Source organism: Thermobia domestica, chromosome 7 (genome assembly GCF_964235325.1).
Source record: "Thermobia domestica chromosome 7, izTheDome1.hap1.1, whole genome shotgun sequence".
Lineage (NCBI taxonomy): Eukaryota > Metazoa > Arthropoda > Insecta > Zygentoma > Lepismatidae > Thermobia > Thermobia domestica.
Window position 1 is genome coordinate 11,105,975 of NC_137460.1, and position 21,668 is coordinate 11,127,642.

At 32.0% G+C, this 21,668-nt stretch overlaps 1 protein-coding gene across 15 annotated transcripts in view; it reads left to right on the plus strand.

The window, feature by feature from the left end:
- Positions 1-21,668, plus strand: part of cac (calcium voltage-gated channel subunit cacophony) — a 1,271,727-nt gene that overhangs the window by 1,176,715 nt on the left and 73,344 nt on the right. For 14 of the 15 annotated variants that reach the window (XM_081764099.1, XM_081764105.1, XM_081764112.1 and 11 more), the window contains 4 exons: positions 6,883-6,974; positions 13,740-13,890; positions 15,513-15,640; positions 19,923-20,125. In XM_081764099.1, coding sequence (XP_081620225.1) covers positions 6,883-6,974; positions 13,740-13,890; positions 15,513-15,640; positions 19,923-20,125 — 574 coding nt within the window. Of the gene's footprint in view, positions 1-6,150; positions 6,243-6,882; positions 6,975-13,739; positions 13,891-15,512; positions 15,641-19,922; positions 20,126-21,668 lie in introns of all 15 variants that reach the window. The other variant, XM_081764101.1, reaches the window with a different exon arrangement.

Here is a 21,668-nt window from a genome sequence, read left to right on the forward strand (position 1 = left end):
ATCCCGTCAATATTCCACCAAACACACAGCATGAGCTTTTTCCCTAATCTACCCTGTTTCACATTGGCTAGGATTTCCTGTCTTTTTTTACTCACTGTTTACGTATGTCAGAGTTTTTCAGAAACACCTACTTCTCATCTCTTGTCACAATTCTCCTCCAGAAACGAAGATCACACGGGTTTCTTTTTAACAAAGTCTGCCAAATTGCCACTCTGCGCTGTACCTTCTCCTCTGTCAGCTCATGGGGACTTTGTCGGGGCTATTTATTGACGTAATCTGTGTCATACAATCGACTGTTACTCTCTGTTTGGATACCCCAGCCACTCTTGATAACACACGTGTACTCGATTGTGGTTCACATTGAGTATCTTGCAGAGGGTCGTTAATATTCATTGAAGGTATACCTTTGCGGGGCTTGTCCGAGAGGCTTAAATCATCCGAAGTAAATTTTTTGAACCAACGGGAAGCTATCGATCGATCCAGTACTGCTTTGTTCTGTATACGACAAATTTGCTCCGCTGCAGCATTTGCAATTAGTTCTTCATTTTTTCCTTTTTCCATAAAATCGTAGCACAGCTCGAATTGCAATTTGATCCTCACTCATGTTGCCCTTTTTGACTTTACTAGAACACTCGATACCAGTGGTCGAAGTGAGATGGTATGCGGTGGTATGGCATACCACCTCTGGTTTTTCTGTAATGAGGACATACCGTCTCTGTATTTTCAGTGATCAATACAATACTTAAATAGCCAGTATGTTGAGTCAAAATCATAATAAAACATACCGTCTCTGCTTTTTTTTCCATTTCGAACACTGCTCGCTACACAAGCAGTACTTGCCTTCACTTGATCTCGCGAACCTGTTCTCTATGCTTGCCAATAGTTTTCACTGGTGGCGCCACCTATCCTCTCGAAGTTTAACCTCATGCTGTTCAGTGTGCTAATGGTGCAGGACTTCTGGGACAGCTTGGTAGTAGAATAACATGCTAATAGTGTTTTAACAAGTAATATACACGTATTTACATTTCTTCTTGATACAAAATAAAGGTGAATAATTAAGTGCCACAGGACTAAACAATTAAAAGATATTGTCTGTTATTATATTTACAATAACAAAATGCATTATCTTTACAATTTACTACACTTTATAAGATATATATCCTGTTGTGCACAGTTTAACGTAGATTTTCTCATGTTCAAATGTAGAATATAGTTTCAAAAGAAACAAGCATGTGTTAAGTAGGAATATCTTAATTGATATGTAGATTAGAGCTTAGTTTAAGTTAGAGTAGTAGGCCGCATTTCTGTATGATGACATCCATGTACACCTTACTTAAATGCAAACTATACAAAAGAAATTATTTTATTCCTCTATTTGATTTTTTTTTTTTTTTTTTTCCATTACACAAATCTTTCATGATCATGCTGGTAGTAGCATGTGATTTTTTCAAGAAAAACACGCTTGGTTTTTCCATTTTCTAATAACAACTGTCACTTCTTCACTCTAGTTCTTCATTTTTTTCCCCTTAACAAATCACTACACGAGTTTTGGTAATATTTCAACATAAAAAATAGTACCTTATACGTAAGAGTGTTTACAAATATTTCTATTTGTACAAAATTAAATTCAATATTTCTATGCTAATATCATTTGGTACAAATGATGTTGCAATATTTGACGAAGTAAGTCCCAAATATTGACTATCAATAATTATGATTAAATACAGCATTACCTAATAATGTCGCTTTATTTCACAAGTATAAGTTTCAAATGTTAATTATCAACAATCAACATGATCTGTATTTGCAATTCAGCCTTTCTAAAAACAATTTCACACGTCCATTTAATCGTTCGTTTTGTTTTTTTCGTGAAAGACATCAATTGGTCACCAGAACCAATATATCAATAAGTGTATTATAAATTTTAATTATATTAAATTCCCATAGCGATAAGTAATTTATCTACGTTTTCGTTATTAATAACTGCTTCTTCATGAAAATTCCATCTTTGAGGTTAGCTTTTGTTAGATATATTCTTTCTCAGTAGGAATGTTGTTAGACAATTCTACTTTTGCTCTTGTGTCAAATTTCATTTTTTTAAAGTCTTCTTCTTCTTTCCCACCTCAACCATAGGTTGGTGGGCAACATAGAAATTTTAAAACTTTTCTCTCCCTTGGGAGAACTGTTTTATATTTTGATAAGGTCTCTTCTTCGTAACTGCATCTAGATATTCTGTCCTTGGTCTTCCTCTTCTTAGTTTTCCTTCTGCCTTTCCCTCTATCAACACGGCGATCCAATCGGAGTGCCGAATAAGATGGCCAAGCATGCTGTTTCTTCTTTTTCCTTTTATCTTCATGATCTATCGTCCTTTATTAGCTTCCTTTAGTACGTCTTCGTTCCTTTTCCTTTCGGTCCATGATATGCGCAGCATTCTGCATCAACACCACATTTCAAATGCTTCCAGATTGGATATTTCAGCTTTTATCAATGTCCACGTCTCTGATCCGTAAAGCGCCACGCTCCATATCAGAGTCTCAATAAATAATTTTCGAACGTCCAAGGACACATTTCTTGATGTTAGCAGTCCTCTTTTCCAATTGAGTGCTTGTTTAGACTGCGCTATTCTTGAAATTACGTCTTTTTCACTTCTTCCGTCCAAGAATATTAGACTTAGTAAATAGAAGAATGTTTCAACGTCTTCGATTTTCTCTCCATTTAGCCATACGTTTGCCCCTTCCTGTCCTGCTCTTGTGCACTTCATCACTTTGGTTTTCTTCTTATTTATCTTCATTTTGCACGTTCTTTTCCAGTTAGTCGTTCAAGTTTGAAAGTGCTTCCTGCAAGTGCTTTTCGTTCTCCGCTATCAGTGCTATGTCGTCAGCAAACCTTATTGTGCTAAAAACCTGGCCATTTACTTTTACGCCTCAAATTTTAATCATACTAAATTACGATTACGATGAGTGATTTATCTACGTTTTCGTTATTAATAATTGTTCCTTCATGAAAAGTCCATCTTTGAGGTTAGTTTTTGTCAGATAGATTTTTCCTGTAATTATCTCAGTAAGAATGTTGTTAGACAATTCTACTTTCGCTGTTATCTAAAATTTCGTACTTTTAGTACGATTCAAGTATATTCTTTCTTTATTTTGATAATGTCTGGGTTACATAGATCTATTTTATCTCCTACACAAACATGTCATCGTGTAAGAAAACTTTTGTGAAAAAATTTTATTCCTTAATTATCTTCGTAAAAACTTTACTACATAACACTAGTTTATCTTCTATATGAAAATTTCATTCTTTAAGGAAGCTTTTGTTTTAAAAATATTACTCATTTAATTCATTCCTTTAAAACTTTGTTAGAAAGCTCTAGTTTATCTCCTATCTTTCCAAGGTAACATTCTTCCTTACAATATTTGATAATAACTGTTAACAAATAAACAAGAAATACCTTTTTTAAAATTCTCAGAAGATTATACAATGATTACAGTCAGAGTTTAAATTCTTAGAAATTTCTTTCTGGAATTTCGTTAATAATTGCAACTACTTAATTTGTTGGGGATTGTTATAATAATTTCAAAAATGTGCTACATTTAAAAGGCAGTACAAATTTCTACCGAGGTAATTCTTAGGTAGGTTACTTCCTTTTTATTTGGTGAAGACATAATTGAGGAAAAGTTCGCTTCGAATTATAGAATAGAATAAGGCAATAAAGGTTATTTTGCTGTAATAATTCAGTTCTCATCTTTTATTGTAGAAGTATTTTAATTATTTTAAAACACATTTTTCTGACCAGAACAAAATGAATTATTTAATAATTATACGATTTTTGTTACAGTTTCAAGGACCTAACGTCCTCTTCATCAGACATTGAGAAAAGGCAGATGACAGCAAATCTTATATCTTCCTCAGCCGTTAGTTAGCATTTTCATTTATATAATTTTAATTGTTGTTGTTATATAGATATATAAAATACTTCTAATAAAATACTTCTAATTAAAATACTTCTAATTAAAATACTTCTAATTAAAATACTTCTAATAATTAAAATTATATATCTATATAAAAACAACAATTAAAATTATATAAATGAAAATGCTAACTAACGGATGAGGAAGATATAAGATTTGCTGTCATCTGCCTTTTATCAATGTCTGATGAAGAGGACGTTAGGTCCTTGAAACTGTAACAAAAATCGTATAATTATTAAATAATTCATTTTGTTCTGGTCAGAAAAATGTGTTTTAAAATGTTGTTGTGATTATCCAGAACCATGGAATATATTTATTTTAATTATTGCTTAATATATTGTTCTCAATACGATTATATAGAATGAATTATATGCTTAACGGAAATTCTATTACCAAATAATTACGTAACATGCTTAAAGGCCTTTAAAGTCAATAGTTTAATCGAAGGCAGAGAATTGAAATGTAGGACGAAAAGATTGAATTGTGCTCTATTCCAAAACTCTTGTATAAGATCTACAGCACTTCACAATTAAAAACAAGTTAGAAGGGCTTGCAGTGTGTATTTCTTCAATTAAAACAATATGTATTATGGCTTTTAGTTTCTGCTATAAATAAGTAAATCTTCATTCATATTCGAAACCATAGATCACTCAATCTTCAAACTATAAAACAAAAACTTTTCCACATAATCAATTTTCACAGTACATGGATAGAACAAAAAAAGAACGCATGGAGTAGACTTTATAATATATATATATATATATACACTTATACATAGTTTACTAGTAGATGTTACAGTAGTTATAAGTACTAAGTCTATTGTAAGTAAATACCTTATTATTATCAATAACATTAATTTAATATTGTAGTGCATTTCAACTTCAGTGAATGTACCGTAGACCTGAAATAAATAGGTCAAATTCAGAAAACAAAGCAGTAAAAGAATGCTTGTTACAAACACAAAAAGAAGTTCATCAGATTTTTTTCACTTCTCCATTTTCGTTGATTTTTCAAAAATAAAAATGTTTATTAGCAAAATTATTAACTTGAAATATTTTATTTTCTTGAAAGCAATAATTCACAAAGTATGGTATATCTACTGGAGACATACTTCATATCTTACATTACTTACAGGAATAAGTATTGAAATCATAAATAGTAATAGCATCGTCTTGTACATATATTAAGCCTGCGTATTCATACTCTTTTTTTTTCTTGTTATATTAATTTTAATTGGATTCTTCATATGTGTGTGTATTTTATAAGTATTTTAACATCCTACTATAACATCTAGGAGCTGATTCTATTCACAAAAAAATAGGCCTTAAACGGTTTTGGAAGATTAAATCCAAGAAACTTTGATTTTGAATCACGAGCCTTGAATTATTTGAGAAATACATTCATAGATGCGACAGAAAACTCAAGTTTTCCTTAGAGGAAGCGTATATTTTTTCAGAGAACGTCGTGGTTGGATTAGTAACAATCTGCTTCAGAATATTAGAAATGCCATTTTTTTAATATTAAAAATATAACAGCAGGAACCGCGGCTAAATTCCCGTTTTCTTATATGGGTAAATTCTTCCTCAGTATGAAGATTCTAAACTGGGAACTATTTAAGCATGAGGTTTTTTTTTTTTTTTTTTTTTTTTTTTTTTTTTTTTTTTTTTAGTCTATACTCTTTCCTGCAAATTTATTAGCATATTTGTTTTTCATGCAGTCCTCAATTTTTTCTTTACATTGTGATGCAAGGCTCATAACTCATAATCAAGTAGGTTTTGATTTATCTTTACAAGACCGTATTGACTTATTTTTGTGACTAAGAAACCTTGAATTTTTTTTTTTTTTGAAATGCCTATAAATATACTGGGTGTATATATACACACACATAATATATCTATGCTTTTTTCTTTTTAATTTTTGCATTTTGTAATTTTTAATAAAAACAAACATTCTTTTCAATGTTGGTAACCAACTAGTGTAATCTGAATGGTGATTGATTGATTGATTGTTTGTTTGTATGCTGTGATTGATATTTAGAACTTTTGTAGCTTAATTCACAAAAAGGTATGCTACTTAGGGATCAACTCGCTTCGTTCCAAGACATCAACAATCCAGACATAACAGTGCATGTAGTTTTTTTATTATCCATTTTTTTCTTTCCTTCTGTGCTTGTTCCAAGGTATTTGGGAACATGAGATTTGACCCTGATACTGCTCTCAATCGTCATAACAACTTTCAGACATTCTTCGCTGCCCTTTTACTCCTATTTCGGTGAGTCCTGGCCTACAGGCTTGGCCTAATGCTGTTCAGACTCGTCAGTACAATAATATAGATATTTAATATACATTTTGGGGCAGCTGCTCTCTTTTTTGATTATTTATTAACACAATTTGAATCGTCAAAAGATATATATAAATCGTGAACTGTCTGTTAAAAGTATTTTGCAAGCAAGTCAAAGTTTTAATAAATTCTTATGAGTCTGGACAGCAAGGGGAAATAAACACACACTTGATTGTCGTAGAAAGCTAGCTTTAGGATTTAGGAGTAGTGTAGGCATGAACTTTGAATCTACAAGTAGTTATTAATAATCCACGTCAGCTCTTGGACGGCATTATATTTATTTATTTACTTATTTATTTTAGTTCGTGGCAACCAGTTGTGGCAAAAGACTGGTTGACATAGAACTTGTAGTTGTGCACTAAGCCTATTGGAGCAACTCTGTTCTCCCCCCCGTAAATGTGTGTTACGTGTGTCGTTGGTGTATATTGTCTAGTAGGGTGTTCTTTATTTAATTATTATTATTATTATCATTACTATTATTCGTAATCATTTGCTTGTCTTTGTAATTTAGATAATAATGGTAAAATTCTTGTTTTTCTCTCTCTTTTTTTTCAATCCCTATCACCTGTAGGTATTTGGTAATATAGCTCTGGAACCCGAAACATCCATTACAAGACATAACAACTTCCGCAGCTTTATACAGGGTCTAATGCTGCTTTTCAGGCAAGTTCTCTACGTTCATCTGAAACCCTCAAGGAATGGGCCACATGCGCTACGTCATTCGTTTACAGAATTTGATTTTTTTTTTTAAATGCTCCCTTTCAAATATATATATATATTTTTGTTTTTAATATGTAATTTGTAAATGTTTGTGAGAAAACTAATCCCTTTTTTTTTAAAAAAAAAAACTTGCAGAATTCTTAACCAACGCAATAACCAATACGAATTGTAAATAATCCAGAACTTATGTAAATAAATAAACTTTAAAATCCGGTAAAAAAATTGCTAAAATAAATATAATTTCTTTAGTCAAATATAAAAGGGAAAAAAACTTTGATTCTTTTTTTCAAAAATATCTCTTTAAACATCGTATATATATTTCTCAGATAATAAACATGGTCCATTCTTTGAGAGACAAAGAAAGAAAAAATAAAAGATAAATGTCTTGAGACTCGAAATTCTTCTTCAGAATGGAGAGGATGTGGAAATGTAATCATATTTCTTTACTTTTCATACCATTGTCATGTCATTCAGTCGAAATCCTATACCTTTAACCAGAAAAACCACTAATTTCAGCTGTCTGCCTGCAATGTTGTTCTAGGCCTAGGTGAGAAATGTAGAACCAATTCTTTGATGTGTAGAAACCATATGTTCTTTTTTTTTTTTTTAATAAACACTGCTTTATGTTGTGGTCTTACATAGGTGTACCACATGTAGAGTTGTGTTGTCGGCTTTTGTAGTACTATTGAGGTCAATGTGTTTAGTATAATATATACATATATATACTTATACATAGATAGTATATACGTTTTTATATATACATAAATATTCGCCTATGTGTTGTATTATTTCAATATTTATTGAATTTTGGTAACACTGCTTTCTTACTTCGAAATTACAATATCAAATATTTTTGTATTTTATTACTGCATCAAATTATATTAGAAAAATTCAATTTAGTGCAATATTTTTTTCTTGTATTAAAGGTTTACAATGTGGCAAACACTTAACTATTATATATGAGCTCTTAAAAACCAAACAAAAAAAAAAAAAAAAAAAAAAAAAACCAGAATATAGCAGGAATTGAAACGAATAAAAATAATTAGCAATCCAGCTTCAAAATTGTATTTCTGCTTTATTGAGATTCCTTAAAAATATTATAGTCAATACAATAAACCCATGAAAAGTTTTATTTCAGAAATTGTGAGTTGCAATTGAACGTTTTGACTAACTGCTTGTTTGATCGATTTGAAAACCATATCCAGTACTTCTTACTGGTTCCAGTTCCTTTGTCGATTTTGCTTCCAACGTAATTAACTAATCGCTAAGTTTTGAAAAATACGATTGAATAAGTGTTTGTCAATCATTAATAGCAGCTAGCAAGAGAGAATGTATCAATGAATTCTTGTTTGATCGATGCTGTGGTCTTATAATGGTATGATCTGTCGTTTTGCTAGCCTAAACTTTTTCTCAGGAGTTTATGGTCTTATAATTTATTTATTTTTTTATTTGTCCTTACCCTCAGCAGAGAAGAATCACTTCATTTAAGGAAGGTTTACGTTGGCTCAAATCATTTGCAAAATATATACAATATTGTATTAATGCGATTTAAAATAAATGTAAAAAAAAAATAAATAGAGAAGTGTAACACGAAAAGAAAATAATGAAGAAAATAAAATGCACATTATGAAGTGCATTTGAAGTTTCGCACACACTGTTTCATGTGCATGAAAATATAACAGAAAGTTCAGATGTCGTGAACCGACAGACTTCACGGACAGTTTTGTCAATTTCCTGCACAAGGTAATTGCTGACTACAAATGGGCGCCCACTTCTTACGGCATCGTGTACGTCAGTTCGTCCATCTTTTAACATGCGACATCCATTCACGTAATACATCTTCACTTATCACATTTGGTTCGTAAACACCACACTATTCGCAATGAATTGTTTTTTTTTTTTCTTTTTTTTTTTTTTTTTTAGCACTCAGAAATCGTACTATCGCACACACTTCACATTTGGCGGGTTTTTCTATTAAAGCGTTCACTTTCAATTGTTATAGCGGACAAATGAACTGCAACATAACCTTCTCCTTCCACTGTTGGCTGTCTATTGAACTACTACACACAGCGCCACAAGATTGACGTCGCTCTTCCCGGCCATATCTCGCAACGCAGGGTTTGTTTTTTTCGAATTGCCCTAATATAAAGAGGTACGGTGGCTAGAACGCTCACTTCTGGTGTGAGAGGCCGCTGAGTCAATCCTCGGCCACTAGTTTGCAGTGGACAATCTCGTGTCCGTAGGTTTTCTCTTGGTTTTCAAGTTTTCTCCCACGTTCTCATTCTCCTAATTATTCCATAACCAATCGCTTTATCCATCTCCTTTAGCCTAAAGAGCATAACAGTGAGACATAAAATTAGAAATTTCATGTGAATTTCAAGAACAATTTACCAAATTAATGAATATGAGTCATGTAATAAATATATCAGAGTATTTCAGAGCTGTATTAAGTATTAGAATCTAATTTAGGAACTCTGAAATGTTTATCAATGAGAGACTAAATTTAAGTCCATATATTCAACCCTTTTAAATTATGACTTTTTATAGGTAAATTATAGATTTTCAGTCAAGCAGCAACAGCATCATCCCTATTTATTCTAGGATCATGTTTGTGCCTTATTATGTTTAAAATAGAACAACCATTCAAACGATACCATTCACATGTCTCCATCTTGTGTCTGAGGCGGGGAAAACACGATAAAAAGAGAGTTTTTGTTAAAAATATCTTTTTTTTTTAAATATTTTTGCCCCTCTGAACTCCTGTGTTAACGGGAAGATCTAAGAAAAAAATCTGGAAAATACCAAAGGGTACACAGAATGTGCGCGCAAAATTTCAATCTTCTAGGTGTAAAACTAAGCCCACCAAAAAATAATAAAATAACCCTAACAAAAGATTATTTTTTAAAGTTATGACTCATCACCCGTATTTATCAACGTAGAAAGGTGTAAAACTATACGTAACGTGTTCTACAATACCTCCAGGTTTGAAAAAAGCGAAGTAAAACCCTTTATTAGTACTTTTTAAAAAGAATAATGAAGATACTATCCTATCGTATAAAAACCCTTAATGATGTAATTTAAAATTGTTAATGTAATATTGTTGTAAATGTTATTAGTAATCGGTCAATTTGACAACTTCAGGGTGATATGGTATATGATCTCATAATAATGTTTATATCTAATAAAATATTACCTGAAACTTTTCTGGGACAGAAATATACGTAAATACACGCAAAAAAACGTAATAATGGAGAATTATAAAGTTCCGTAATTCTAATACAATTGAAGAAATGTAGTATTACATAGTTTTTATTTTGACTGTAAGTCTGTTTCTTTGAAACTCGTTCTTGCTACATCTGGATGTATATGCTTTTAAGTCCAAAGGAACATGGTAGGATGATATAAAACAGGATCTGAGGTAGGGTGACCAGACGTACTGATTTCCGCTGCACGGTACTGTTTTTCAAGGAACTGTCCTGCGTGTTGCGAAGACGTCTAGAAAATCAAGAAATGTCCTTCTTTTCTAAAATGTCCTGCGAAATGTACTGAGTTAACTTATTTGCAATATTTTAATATTTCATTCTTTATTCACATTTTGAATCACAGGCACTTTTCCTGAATAATGAACTGCTGTGATTTTTAACACTCCTTAAAAGGTTAGGGAAGGACAATCAACAAACCATTGTTTTGCAATACATTGTTGAGGTATCAGTAGCGTAGGAAAGGTTTCTTTTTCAACTTACAACAGTGATGCTAACCAAGTTAGAAGTCATGGGTTGCCTAAATGCTAGAAGTTTCCTCGCACGGTCTAAATTTGCTCTCGTTCCTTAAAATAATACCGCGCTCTGAAAATTGATAAAAATAAAGTATTTATCCCAACACAAAGTTTCACAGTACGTCCATAAAAATAAACCACTTTGTCATTCACCAAAGCATTTGGAGTTGTGTTGAATTCCTTCAATACTTTTGTTCAGTACTTTTCTTATTAACAAAAATGAATGATTAACTTAAGGTTAACGTTAAAGGAAATAAGGACATGCGTACTGCCTACGCAGTAATTTATCATATATTTTATTTGTGTCCTACTTTTCGCTTGTCAGAATCTGGCCACCCTAATCTGAGGCAAATAGGTAATAATAGTGCAGAGTTTATTGGCTTGGCACAGAATGGATTTCAATGAAGAAGTTTTGTTTCTAAGTCGATAATCTTTCAGAATTCTTGAGTCATAAAGTAAGTTAGCAATTAGTACAAAATAAGAATATACATAATAATATATACAAAGTATTTTGAAAACTTTAAGCTAATCGTATCTGTCTCCAAAGTTATTTGAAATAGATCATGGACTATTTCACAAATACCTTACAAATAAACGAAACATTACAATGTTTCATACGAATCAATTCCAGAACTTCTATTTTTTATTTATGTTTTTTTTCTAGTATTAGTAATTCTGGTACTAGTACTGATAATCTACTAAATTTATCCTGGTATTCATTGTTTTTTTTTTTTTTTTTTTTTTTTTTTTTTTTTTTTTTTGAGTGAATCACATTTATAGTCCAAGAACGATGTTTCAACGTGATTCGATAGCTATCTTGTAATTAAAACAAACACTCAAACTGTTGTAGGCTAGGCTAGTGGTTAGCATTTTTGATTCTTTATCGGAGGTCATTCTGACTAAGATTTAACAAGAATTGTTTCTTCCTCTTTTTTTCTTCTTATTCAATTGAATTTTGCAAGACGAATGCCGGAATGGTATCTTTAAATACTTTGCTTTCCTATAGATGCAATTATTGTTTCTAATTTCAATATAACTGATCTCGCAGGCTGTACCTGGAAGTTTGTTAAAATAATGTATTCGGTAATCTATTTTGAAAATTCACATTTCGTAAGATGTATATTTTTATTTGAAAGATCCTTTAGGAAATCTGTCGGGCGAACGAACTATGAGGAGGGTCTCTACTGTGATAAGAGAAATATAGTTTCAAAGGGAATATTGACCGATATGTTCCGCATTTATAACTTATAACTCTGAAAATAACAAACCAACAACTTAGGTATACTGCATTAACCCTTTGAGGACCATATATAAAACTATTGTTCTGAAAAATTAATTTTTAGCGTGTATCTAATTCAGTTGATACTTGGAAACTACTCTAATATAGAAAATATTATTTATAATTCTTCACTGTCGTTTTTGGACGTAAGTTTTCTTGAATTATATACTGATAGCGTAATAAACTCTTTACTCTTCTTCCTTATGAACATATAACAAACATTTAAGATGTTTATTGTCCGCGTAACAACAAATATTATATCTTATAAAAACGAACTTCCAGGTAGGAAACTATGCGGGTATGTAAAATAAAATTTCGTACCATAAGATACATACAGAGTGTCCATAAAATACTATAATACTATAAAGTCGTATTCCGTCGCTTTGGATAATCGTATTTAAATCAAATTGGTCACATTTCTCTGAATATTCACCTTTTCATCACAAACAAGAGCGTCCATCGAAGACCATAACTTGTTAAACCTTGCTCTAAGCGCTAAACTATTATCGTGTTTGTTATGTACCTCTCTCTACCTTCCTTTCTCTATGATCTTTTCTAAATCCATAAATGTACATTCAATCGTCCAAGAATTCACTTAAAGTAGATTGAAGTGTTAAATTTGTAGAATAAATAAACTTTTCCGTGTTGTGAACATACGTGCTAAAATCATAAAATTCACAAAGCATACCTGTTATGATAAACTTTTTCTAAAAATTACTCCAATTATCGTGACTTTTCAGAACTCTAGCTGAACTATCTTAATTTTTTCTTTCCTCTGAAAGTCTGCTAGCGAAATTAGGTCTATTTCTCTTTCAGTATTTGAAGAAAGCGTTACTAAAATGCTTAAATTACTATATCCTTTTTGTTAACGACTCAACTACACTAGAAAATTTGATTCATAATTTAGAATGTTAACTTCCAATCAAATTTCAAATAAATTGCAGCTTATTTTATGTAGAGCTTCTTGTAAATGAAGGATAAAGTGGTGTAATATAAAATGTGATGAAGTTTATTCTCATTGGTGGGTTATTCGGAAAGTATTGATAAAAAGAATATTAGACAAAAGAACGCCTTTGGCAGTGAGTAAATAAAATAAGTAGGAAGTCAAATTATAACGCTGTTCTATGATTTTGCTATAATTTGTACTTTAAAAAATGATATGAAAACAAATGAAACTAGAGCTCGTAAATTCTCTTTAAAAAGATTTGAAGTTAAAATAATGGCGAATTTCATATTTGTTACTCAACTGAAATGAATTTAAAAGCAGTGTTTCCACTTAATATTTTTTTTTTTTAAAAAAAGATAATTCTTGAATAGATAGTAGTGATGTTTTTAAGAAACATAATTTCCTTGAAAACTTATAGTTAGATTTTATTCCGTAGCTATGTATTAGTTATAGTAAATGAATCCATTTTTTATACATATGTTCAACTTTATTTTATCCATTTTTTTTTTTTTTTTTTTTTGATGAAATATAGTTTATGTAGATTTTCTTTAACAGTATTCTATGTGCATGGTACTACGTACATAGATTTTCTTTTACATGTATGTTACATGGCCTTAAATATGATAAACAAAAAGTTGCATTAGGTAACTTTAAAGAATATTAACTTTCAGTTTCTTGGACTGTTTCTAATATATTTTCCAATTGTAGGTGTGCTACAGGCGAGGCCTGGCCTAATATCATGTTATCGTGTATCAAAGGTCGGCCTTGTGACGTGAAAGCGAATAAGGAGAAAGATGAATGCGGGTCCAATCTTGCTTACGCCTATTTTGTATCGTTTATCTTCTTTTGTTCTTTTTTGGTGAGTACACTGATGTTTTCATTTTCTTAAAAACAAAAATCAAGTAGCCATTATATGGTCATTATACCTAGACTGAAAGTATTTGAAGAATTTGAGACGAATATTTGAACCAAAAAGGAACGGGAATGGAGAATGGTGGAAACTTCATAACGAGGAACTGCATAATTTAAACAGTTCACTAAACATTGTTAGGGTCATCAAATCTAGGAGGCTCGGGTGGGCAGGTCATGTAGCCAGAATGGAAGAAAGTAGGGACGCTTTCAAAGTCTAAACTAGAAGATCAATCGGCAAACGACCATTAAGAAGACCTAGACGCAGATGGGAGGACAATATTAAGATGGATGTCGCAGAAATAGGAATATAAATAGAAACTGGATCCAATTGGCTAAGGATAAAAGTAGTAGTAGAGAGCTGTTGTAAACGCAGCGTTGAACCTCCGGGTTCCATAGGCCATAGAATTAATTAGTTATCATATGATCAGTTTGTATTCAATCATACAAGTCTTTAATTTAAAAAGAAACTTCCATCAAGTTGTATTGATCTTCTAGATGGCGCAAAATTAACTGTGATATATTGTAATTTCCAGTTACATATATATATACCAGAATTTATTACGCCTGCTTTCAATTCGTTAATTGCCTCACGATGATGGGTCCAAAAAACTGTATGCTTCCATCGGTTAAAATACAGAACCCATATTTGATTACAAAATGAATGTTGTAAAAGAACGTGTTCACTCTAGTAAACTCAATGTTTTGCTTTATCGTTAGCTAATCCATTTCTGGAAAGTAAATTTGGATTTTGATTTCAGCTTAAAATTAGCTGCAATCAATTTCAAGCTCAATTGCAGAAGTACTAGGGCAGTCAAAAAATTCCCGGAATGATTTAGTTTTGGCATTTGTGATGCAATAACTTTGACTCTTGCACATTAAAGTCCTTAGGTTGCTTAATCATGAATTTGACAATTGTGAACAGGTCACAACAGGCAGTGTACAAGTAGTGGAACTGGACGTAGGAGTTCATGGTGATTAGTGGCGCAATGTTGTAGTTCAAGCAAAGCGCAAAACCTCAGGTTCATGTGCGAATTGGGAAAATCTGATTCAAAGACTTCAATAGCCTTACAACAGTTTACAGTGACAATGCTTTAAAGGAAAAATTGACCTCAGAGGTACCTGTTTCGCCATCGTAGTAGACGATCAAAACCAAAGTGACGGTTGAACTGCGGAAGATACCAAAAGAGAACTTTTGTCTGTTTTTCCAGCAATGGCAGGAGCAGTTGAGCAAGTACGTGTGTGTGTTCCGAATACCTATTTTGAAGGTGATTAGGTAATTGTGTACTTATATTGTGGCAATAAAGGACTGCAACAAAATTCCGGGAACTTCTTGACTGCCCTGGTAGTATGATGTACAAACTGAGACGACGTGTATTATTAGAATAGCGCTGGGAACGACATCTATTATCAAAACTGTTTATTATAATAGCGTGACACACAAACTCAGACATTTGCATCTATCATTAAGATTTCAATACAAGCTTAATTCGTAATGAGAAACTGTAATTTTATGTCAGAAAATATTTTTGAAAATTAGTTCTTCATATGTGTGTTTTTCTTTTTTTCTAGATGTTAAATCTTTTCGTAGCCGTCATTATGGATAATTTCGATTATTTAACTAGAGACTCCTCGATTCTTGGTGCTCATCATTTAGACGAATTTGTTCGTATTTGGGCCGAATATGATCCAAATGCCACGTAAGTATCTTCATGAAAGATTATACAATACTGACTATAATATATAAATTAGAAATGTATTTGAGTTATTGTAAAACTAGGTATACTATTTTCATCTATCTATATATAAGCGGCTCGGGTGAACATAATGGTAAGTCCACTTCCGGTGAAATTGATCGGCAGAGGAAGAGTTTTTAGTATACATCGTTGCATCGAATTGAATGGGAATGTTGAATCTTTTTTTCCAATTTACTCGAAATTTAGAAAATGCGACATATCATCGCGTTCTCCCGAAGCGCTCATATATAAAAATGGATAGGTACATATGTGTGTATATATGTTCCAGCATATTTTCTTTTCCGCTTTCGCCCATTTTTAACAGATGTTTCATAGAAGGATATTTTCCCTCCTCTTGGAAAGCAGCTCTGTATCCCCTATCTAGAAATCCGGACCAAAAGATCACGTGTTATCCTACGGTCCTATCTCGCTTCTCTCAAACATATCCATCATCTGCGAGAAAATTATCAAAGCAGACTTTTCAAATTCACTTCTCCATATATTAACACAGACCAATATGATTTCATGTCAAATAGTTCTTGCCTTACTAATCTCAGTAACATGCTTAACAATGCTATAAATAGTGTTTCCAACAATGCACAACTTGACACTATCAATTTCGACTTATCTAAAGCCTTCGATTCATTAACCATTCCTATCTAATTTACAAAATTTCCAATAAACTTGATATTTATGGGTTACTCTTATCTATATTGAAAAGCTACCTACAAGGTCGCACCCAGAGAGTCGTCTTGGTGGAATCGATTTCTAACTCTACCGGTAATATCTGGAGTAGCACAAGGAAGTATACTTGGACCACTCTTATTCATATTGTATATGGATGACCTGGCTAGTTACTTCAACTCAACTTCCAACAGAAAATTTGGACGACTGCAAAATCTTCAGAAAAGTGAACATTACAGAAGACTCCGAGCAACTTCTAAACGACAAAGATAATTTTTCCTTTTGTGTAACATATGGCTCCTAAAAATGAATTCCGATAAAAGTAGAACCATAACATTTTCCGTAAAGAACAATATTGTACACACCTCATAAAACATAAATGGTTCGCCCATCATGAGAGTCAATAATCACAAGGATCTCGGAGTTACTTTTGACACAAAACTAACTTGCACAGAACATATAGACACTATCACTAAACAATCAATGCGTCTTCTAGGACTTTTGTACAGATTAACAGAGATAAGGAACCTCTCTTCCTTAGCAGCGTTCTACAGGGCAATAATTTCTCCGAAATTGGAATATTGTTTCACCTATCTGGACAATGTCAGCTCCTACAAACCTATCCCGGCTAAACTCAGTTCTAAACTTCTCCGTTGCAGTAGTACGTTTCAGAGTACCTCCCACATATGCGATGACAAAACACAAACTGTTACAAACACGAAATATTCCGATATTTGACACTCATCATAAAATCAGTGACCTCAAATATCTATATAAACTCACACATGGTCAACTCAGGTCCGAAATGCTACTCTCAGAATTGTATTTTCGAATTCCATTCACACTAACAGATAACACATCTATTTCTTCATATAGAAAGTGAAGATGGTAGATAATGACAACATAGATTATTAAAGAATAAATTTATGACCTGTAATATTGCGTGCAAACAAATAGTCATAACTTCATAAAATAAGAATACAAAAGCATTGTACGTACGTTTAAAGCACATATAATTTATTGAGATGTAGTGAATGGGCAATTATTTGTTAATAATAACATTATGATATGGATGCAAAGAGAGTTACATGTATTGAGGTTTTATTTCATTCTTGTATGATTTACATGTAGCTTTCAATAGATCCCACTGTAACAAGATTTTGCTATAGATAATTTCTTGAATGATTCGACCTTTTAGAAACTTATTCATTATAATGATTGAATCGCTTAAAGTAAAATCTTACTCCCATTAATATTGAATTAACTAGATATTACTTCAGTGGATGATAGGTATTAAATTTGTATAGTTCGTGCCTTATTCTTACATTTCTCACATACTTTTATTTCGTGAAAAACTGATGAGATTGTTACATGTAATATTATATATTGATAGAGATCAAAAATTACTCTAGGGTAAAACACACTGAAATTGGTACTGTAAACATTTCTTAACCCTTTTAAATTCTATTGTATATTTTTACGTTACGAGGATATTTTCATTGTTCAATTTTAAAAAATACTAATAAAGCTTTTTATATCGTTTTTTTTTTTTTTTCAAGTATGGAGGTATTGTAGAACACGTTACGAATGGTTTCACTTCTCTCTGTGTTGAAACGTAGGGTGTGATGAAGACATAACTTTAAAAAATAATTTTCTGTCAGGCCTATTTTTATTATTTTTGGCGGGCTTATTTTTGCATATAGAAGATTTAAATTTTGCACACACATTCAGAGCACCCCTTAGTACTTTTCATATTTTTTCAAATTTCTGGGTTAACACAGGGGGGTCCAGAGGGCAAAAAGAATTTTTAACAAAAAAAATCACTTTTTTTTTTAGATTTTCCCGCCTCAGATACATGATAGAGACATGTAAATGGTACCGTTTGAAAGGCTGTTCTATTCTGAAGAGAATGAGGTACAAACCATAATCCTAGAATAAATAGGGATATCTCAGGAATTTTTAACTGAGATCATGTGTTATATGGGAATCTGGGGTATTGTGGGGATACTGTTAGCACATTGGTAAATATTTACCTAGCACATTGGTAAATATTTTTTACCTTACTTTTCAAGATAGAAGCCTAAAATTTTATACACACATTCAATATGTCCTTGAGTATTCTTCACTTGATTTTGAGATCTGTGTGTTAACACAGGGGGTGAGGGGGATCCAGAGGGGCTTAAAATTTGAAAAAGAATTTTTTTCTCAGAAAAAAATCTCTCAAAATTTCCCGCCTCAGGGACATGGTAGGGAAATATGAATAGTATTGTTTGAGATACTGTTCTATTCTAAAGAGAATGTGCTACGAACCATAATCCTAAAATAAACAAGAATGATTCTGAAGCTGCTTCACTGAAACACTATAATTTACCTTATAAAAGCCAGAATTTAAAAGGGTTAATTGGCTGCTTATATGTAGAATCAAGGAGATATAATGTAGGTTTTATTTGTATTTTAAATTGTACATTTCCTATGTAACTGAGGCTAATCTAGATTCTACTGCACCACTAAAAATTTCAATATTGTGAGATTTACCTTTCAATTCATTGGTTAATTGACTGACTGATTTGTGTTTGATAAGCTTAAACAGTATACCTGAAAAAGTTGACAAATTTCTGATCCAAAATTTATTTATCACTTGTTATCATTCATAAATACAATATCAAGAAGTACTCTACTCTAAAGCTTATTATACATGGTCATAGTTTTCCATCAAATGTTGTATCCAACTTATCTTTGATAGTTATTTGGTGAAAACTTTTACATTTGATAGTTATTTAGTGAAAACTTTTACACGTACTACAAACGAACAAATACAAAACTCTTCTTTTTGCTTGTTTGTTTACATTTCTTCATTCAATTGTTACATTTGTTGTTAGGCATAGAGTGGAACACGGTACTCTCTTCAGGCAGTTATTTAAAAGTAATCTGTTTGAATCGTAAATCTTAAAATAAACGAGCAGTCAGAAATATGAACTGTGTGTGTGAAATGTGAACGCTTACCAACCTGTAATGTCTGGCTTTGTCAGCCTAACTTCAGCCCAATTTTTTTTCCAAAGCTTCTTTTTGTTTGTATTTATTGTAATATTCTTTATGTTTGTAGATATACAAACCAGGATGCTGCTTGTAGGTATCAATAAACATTTCAATTATTTGCTTCCCGTGTCCACGTTTAGAGCCACCGCACAGTGATTTTCGTTTGTTTTCTTTGATGCAATGTTGAATAGGAATAGAACATGTTTTATTTTAGAATAATTGTATCAAAATGTTGTAACTAATTCAAAAGTTGCAAAGAACTGGGTATCGTACACGTTCAAATTCCAGTTTGCTGAAACATTTGATACAATATTTGATGATGTGTAACCGGCTTAACGGTCCCCTTTGATGGTGAGGAAATAACACAGGACAATCTGTAAGAACAGTTTCATCTACACTGGTTTCTGAAAGCAATATCTTCTATTTAGATACTTCCCTCAACCTATTACTACCTCATATCTGTTCTAAGTATATCTATAAATGCATATTGTTCGATCTTAATTCTTTGTCATTGTTATTATTTCAGAGGTAAAATTCATTATACTGAAATGTATGATATGTTAAAAAACATGGATCCGCCTCTTGGTTTCGGCAACAAATGTCCCAACAGACTTGCTTACAAGAAATTAATCCGGATGAATATGCCAGTTGACGACGATGGTCGAGTGAATTTCACAACCACACTGTTTGCTCTCATTCGCGAAAATCTGAGCATTAAGATGAGAAGTGGTAAGTATAAGGAATTAGGATTTAGGATTAGTTTATTGAGATGTTTCTTGTAATAAAGTTAGACTATTTATTTATTTATTTATTTATTTATTTATTTATTTATTTAGCATTTCTGAACTAATAATTTTGTCTAGTACATTATTGTGAAGATCTAAAACCTCTACCATATTCAATATGTTACAATAAAATTTAGCATTATTCAAATAAAGTTATATACATTTATAAACACAATATTCAACTTATATCAGTGGCGGTTCAAGAAGGAAGTCAGATAGGTAAAATTACAAGCAACAAGGGTTCGTGAGGGTTCCCTCTATGCTCATTCTGGTATTTAACGATCAACTTTCTCTGTTAACCATTTACTAAATTAACTTAGAGAGGGACACAGTCATTTCCAACTAGCTACTCAGTGATGTCATAGTTCTGCTTGGTTTCTCAGTAAGTCCTCACACAGAGCAAGAAAAAAGCACTAAAGCTATTCTTGATGCAAGACACTGGTGACAGGTAAACCAAATGAAGTCAATAATTTTGCAGATAGATGACTCACTAATCGAATACTGGCAACCTTGTTTCATTTCACTCCAGCTACTATATTCCCTCCCCCTTAGGCTCAACTTCTCTTTTTCTTGCCTATGATCGTAAAATCCAACACCTAAGGCATACATTTGGGAGATGTAAATGGAAATAACTGTCATAGAGTTTGTATATAAATACGAAGTCCCCCACAGAGAAACAATCAAATTTAATGCATAAAAATTACAATAATGTACTTATCACCATTTTGGTCTCCAGAAAATGAATTTAACCATGTTAAAATACTAAGTGTATTCCTTGAGTAAACAGATCAATATGACTTTTTTTGTCACGTGACAACCATCATTTGGCAATATTACCAAACATAAACAATAAAACATAATACATGCAAATTATGTTCATGTACATTCGCCATCATGGTCTCTGAGAATTAATCTTAACTCTGCGTGAAAATATTGGGATTATTTTCATGCAGGCAGGCCAATATGGATGAGTCAACCATGGCGTATTTCCGCAAATGCTTCCGGTACCCATTTGTTCCAGGTAGATTCTAAAGATATGAGATACGTGTGTAACACTTACCATGGTTGTGTTTTACGTTGACTTATAAATAATCAAGGAAGGAATTGCTATCTTTATATTTCCGAAAGAAGGAACTTTTAAAGATCAAATGGATGAAAGATAAGAAAATTAAGGAAACGTATTTACAAGAAAATAAAGTTAAGCACACACAAGCCTATGATTTCCTTACTTAGCAGATGTATTGTTTAGGACAGAAAATGTCACTATTGAAACCTTGCACTTAGGTTGATAGCAGAAATGACTGCATTATTTGCCTCATCAAATAACTTCTCAAGTGCTTCACTTCCGTCATGGTATAGCCACAATCACTAACAAACGACTGATTTGTACTTTCTATCAAAATTAATTACTTAATCATGCAGAATAAATCAGAAAGCATATTTGAAGTTCAACTCCCTTGACAGATATAAAATACAGATTGAGTTTA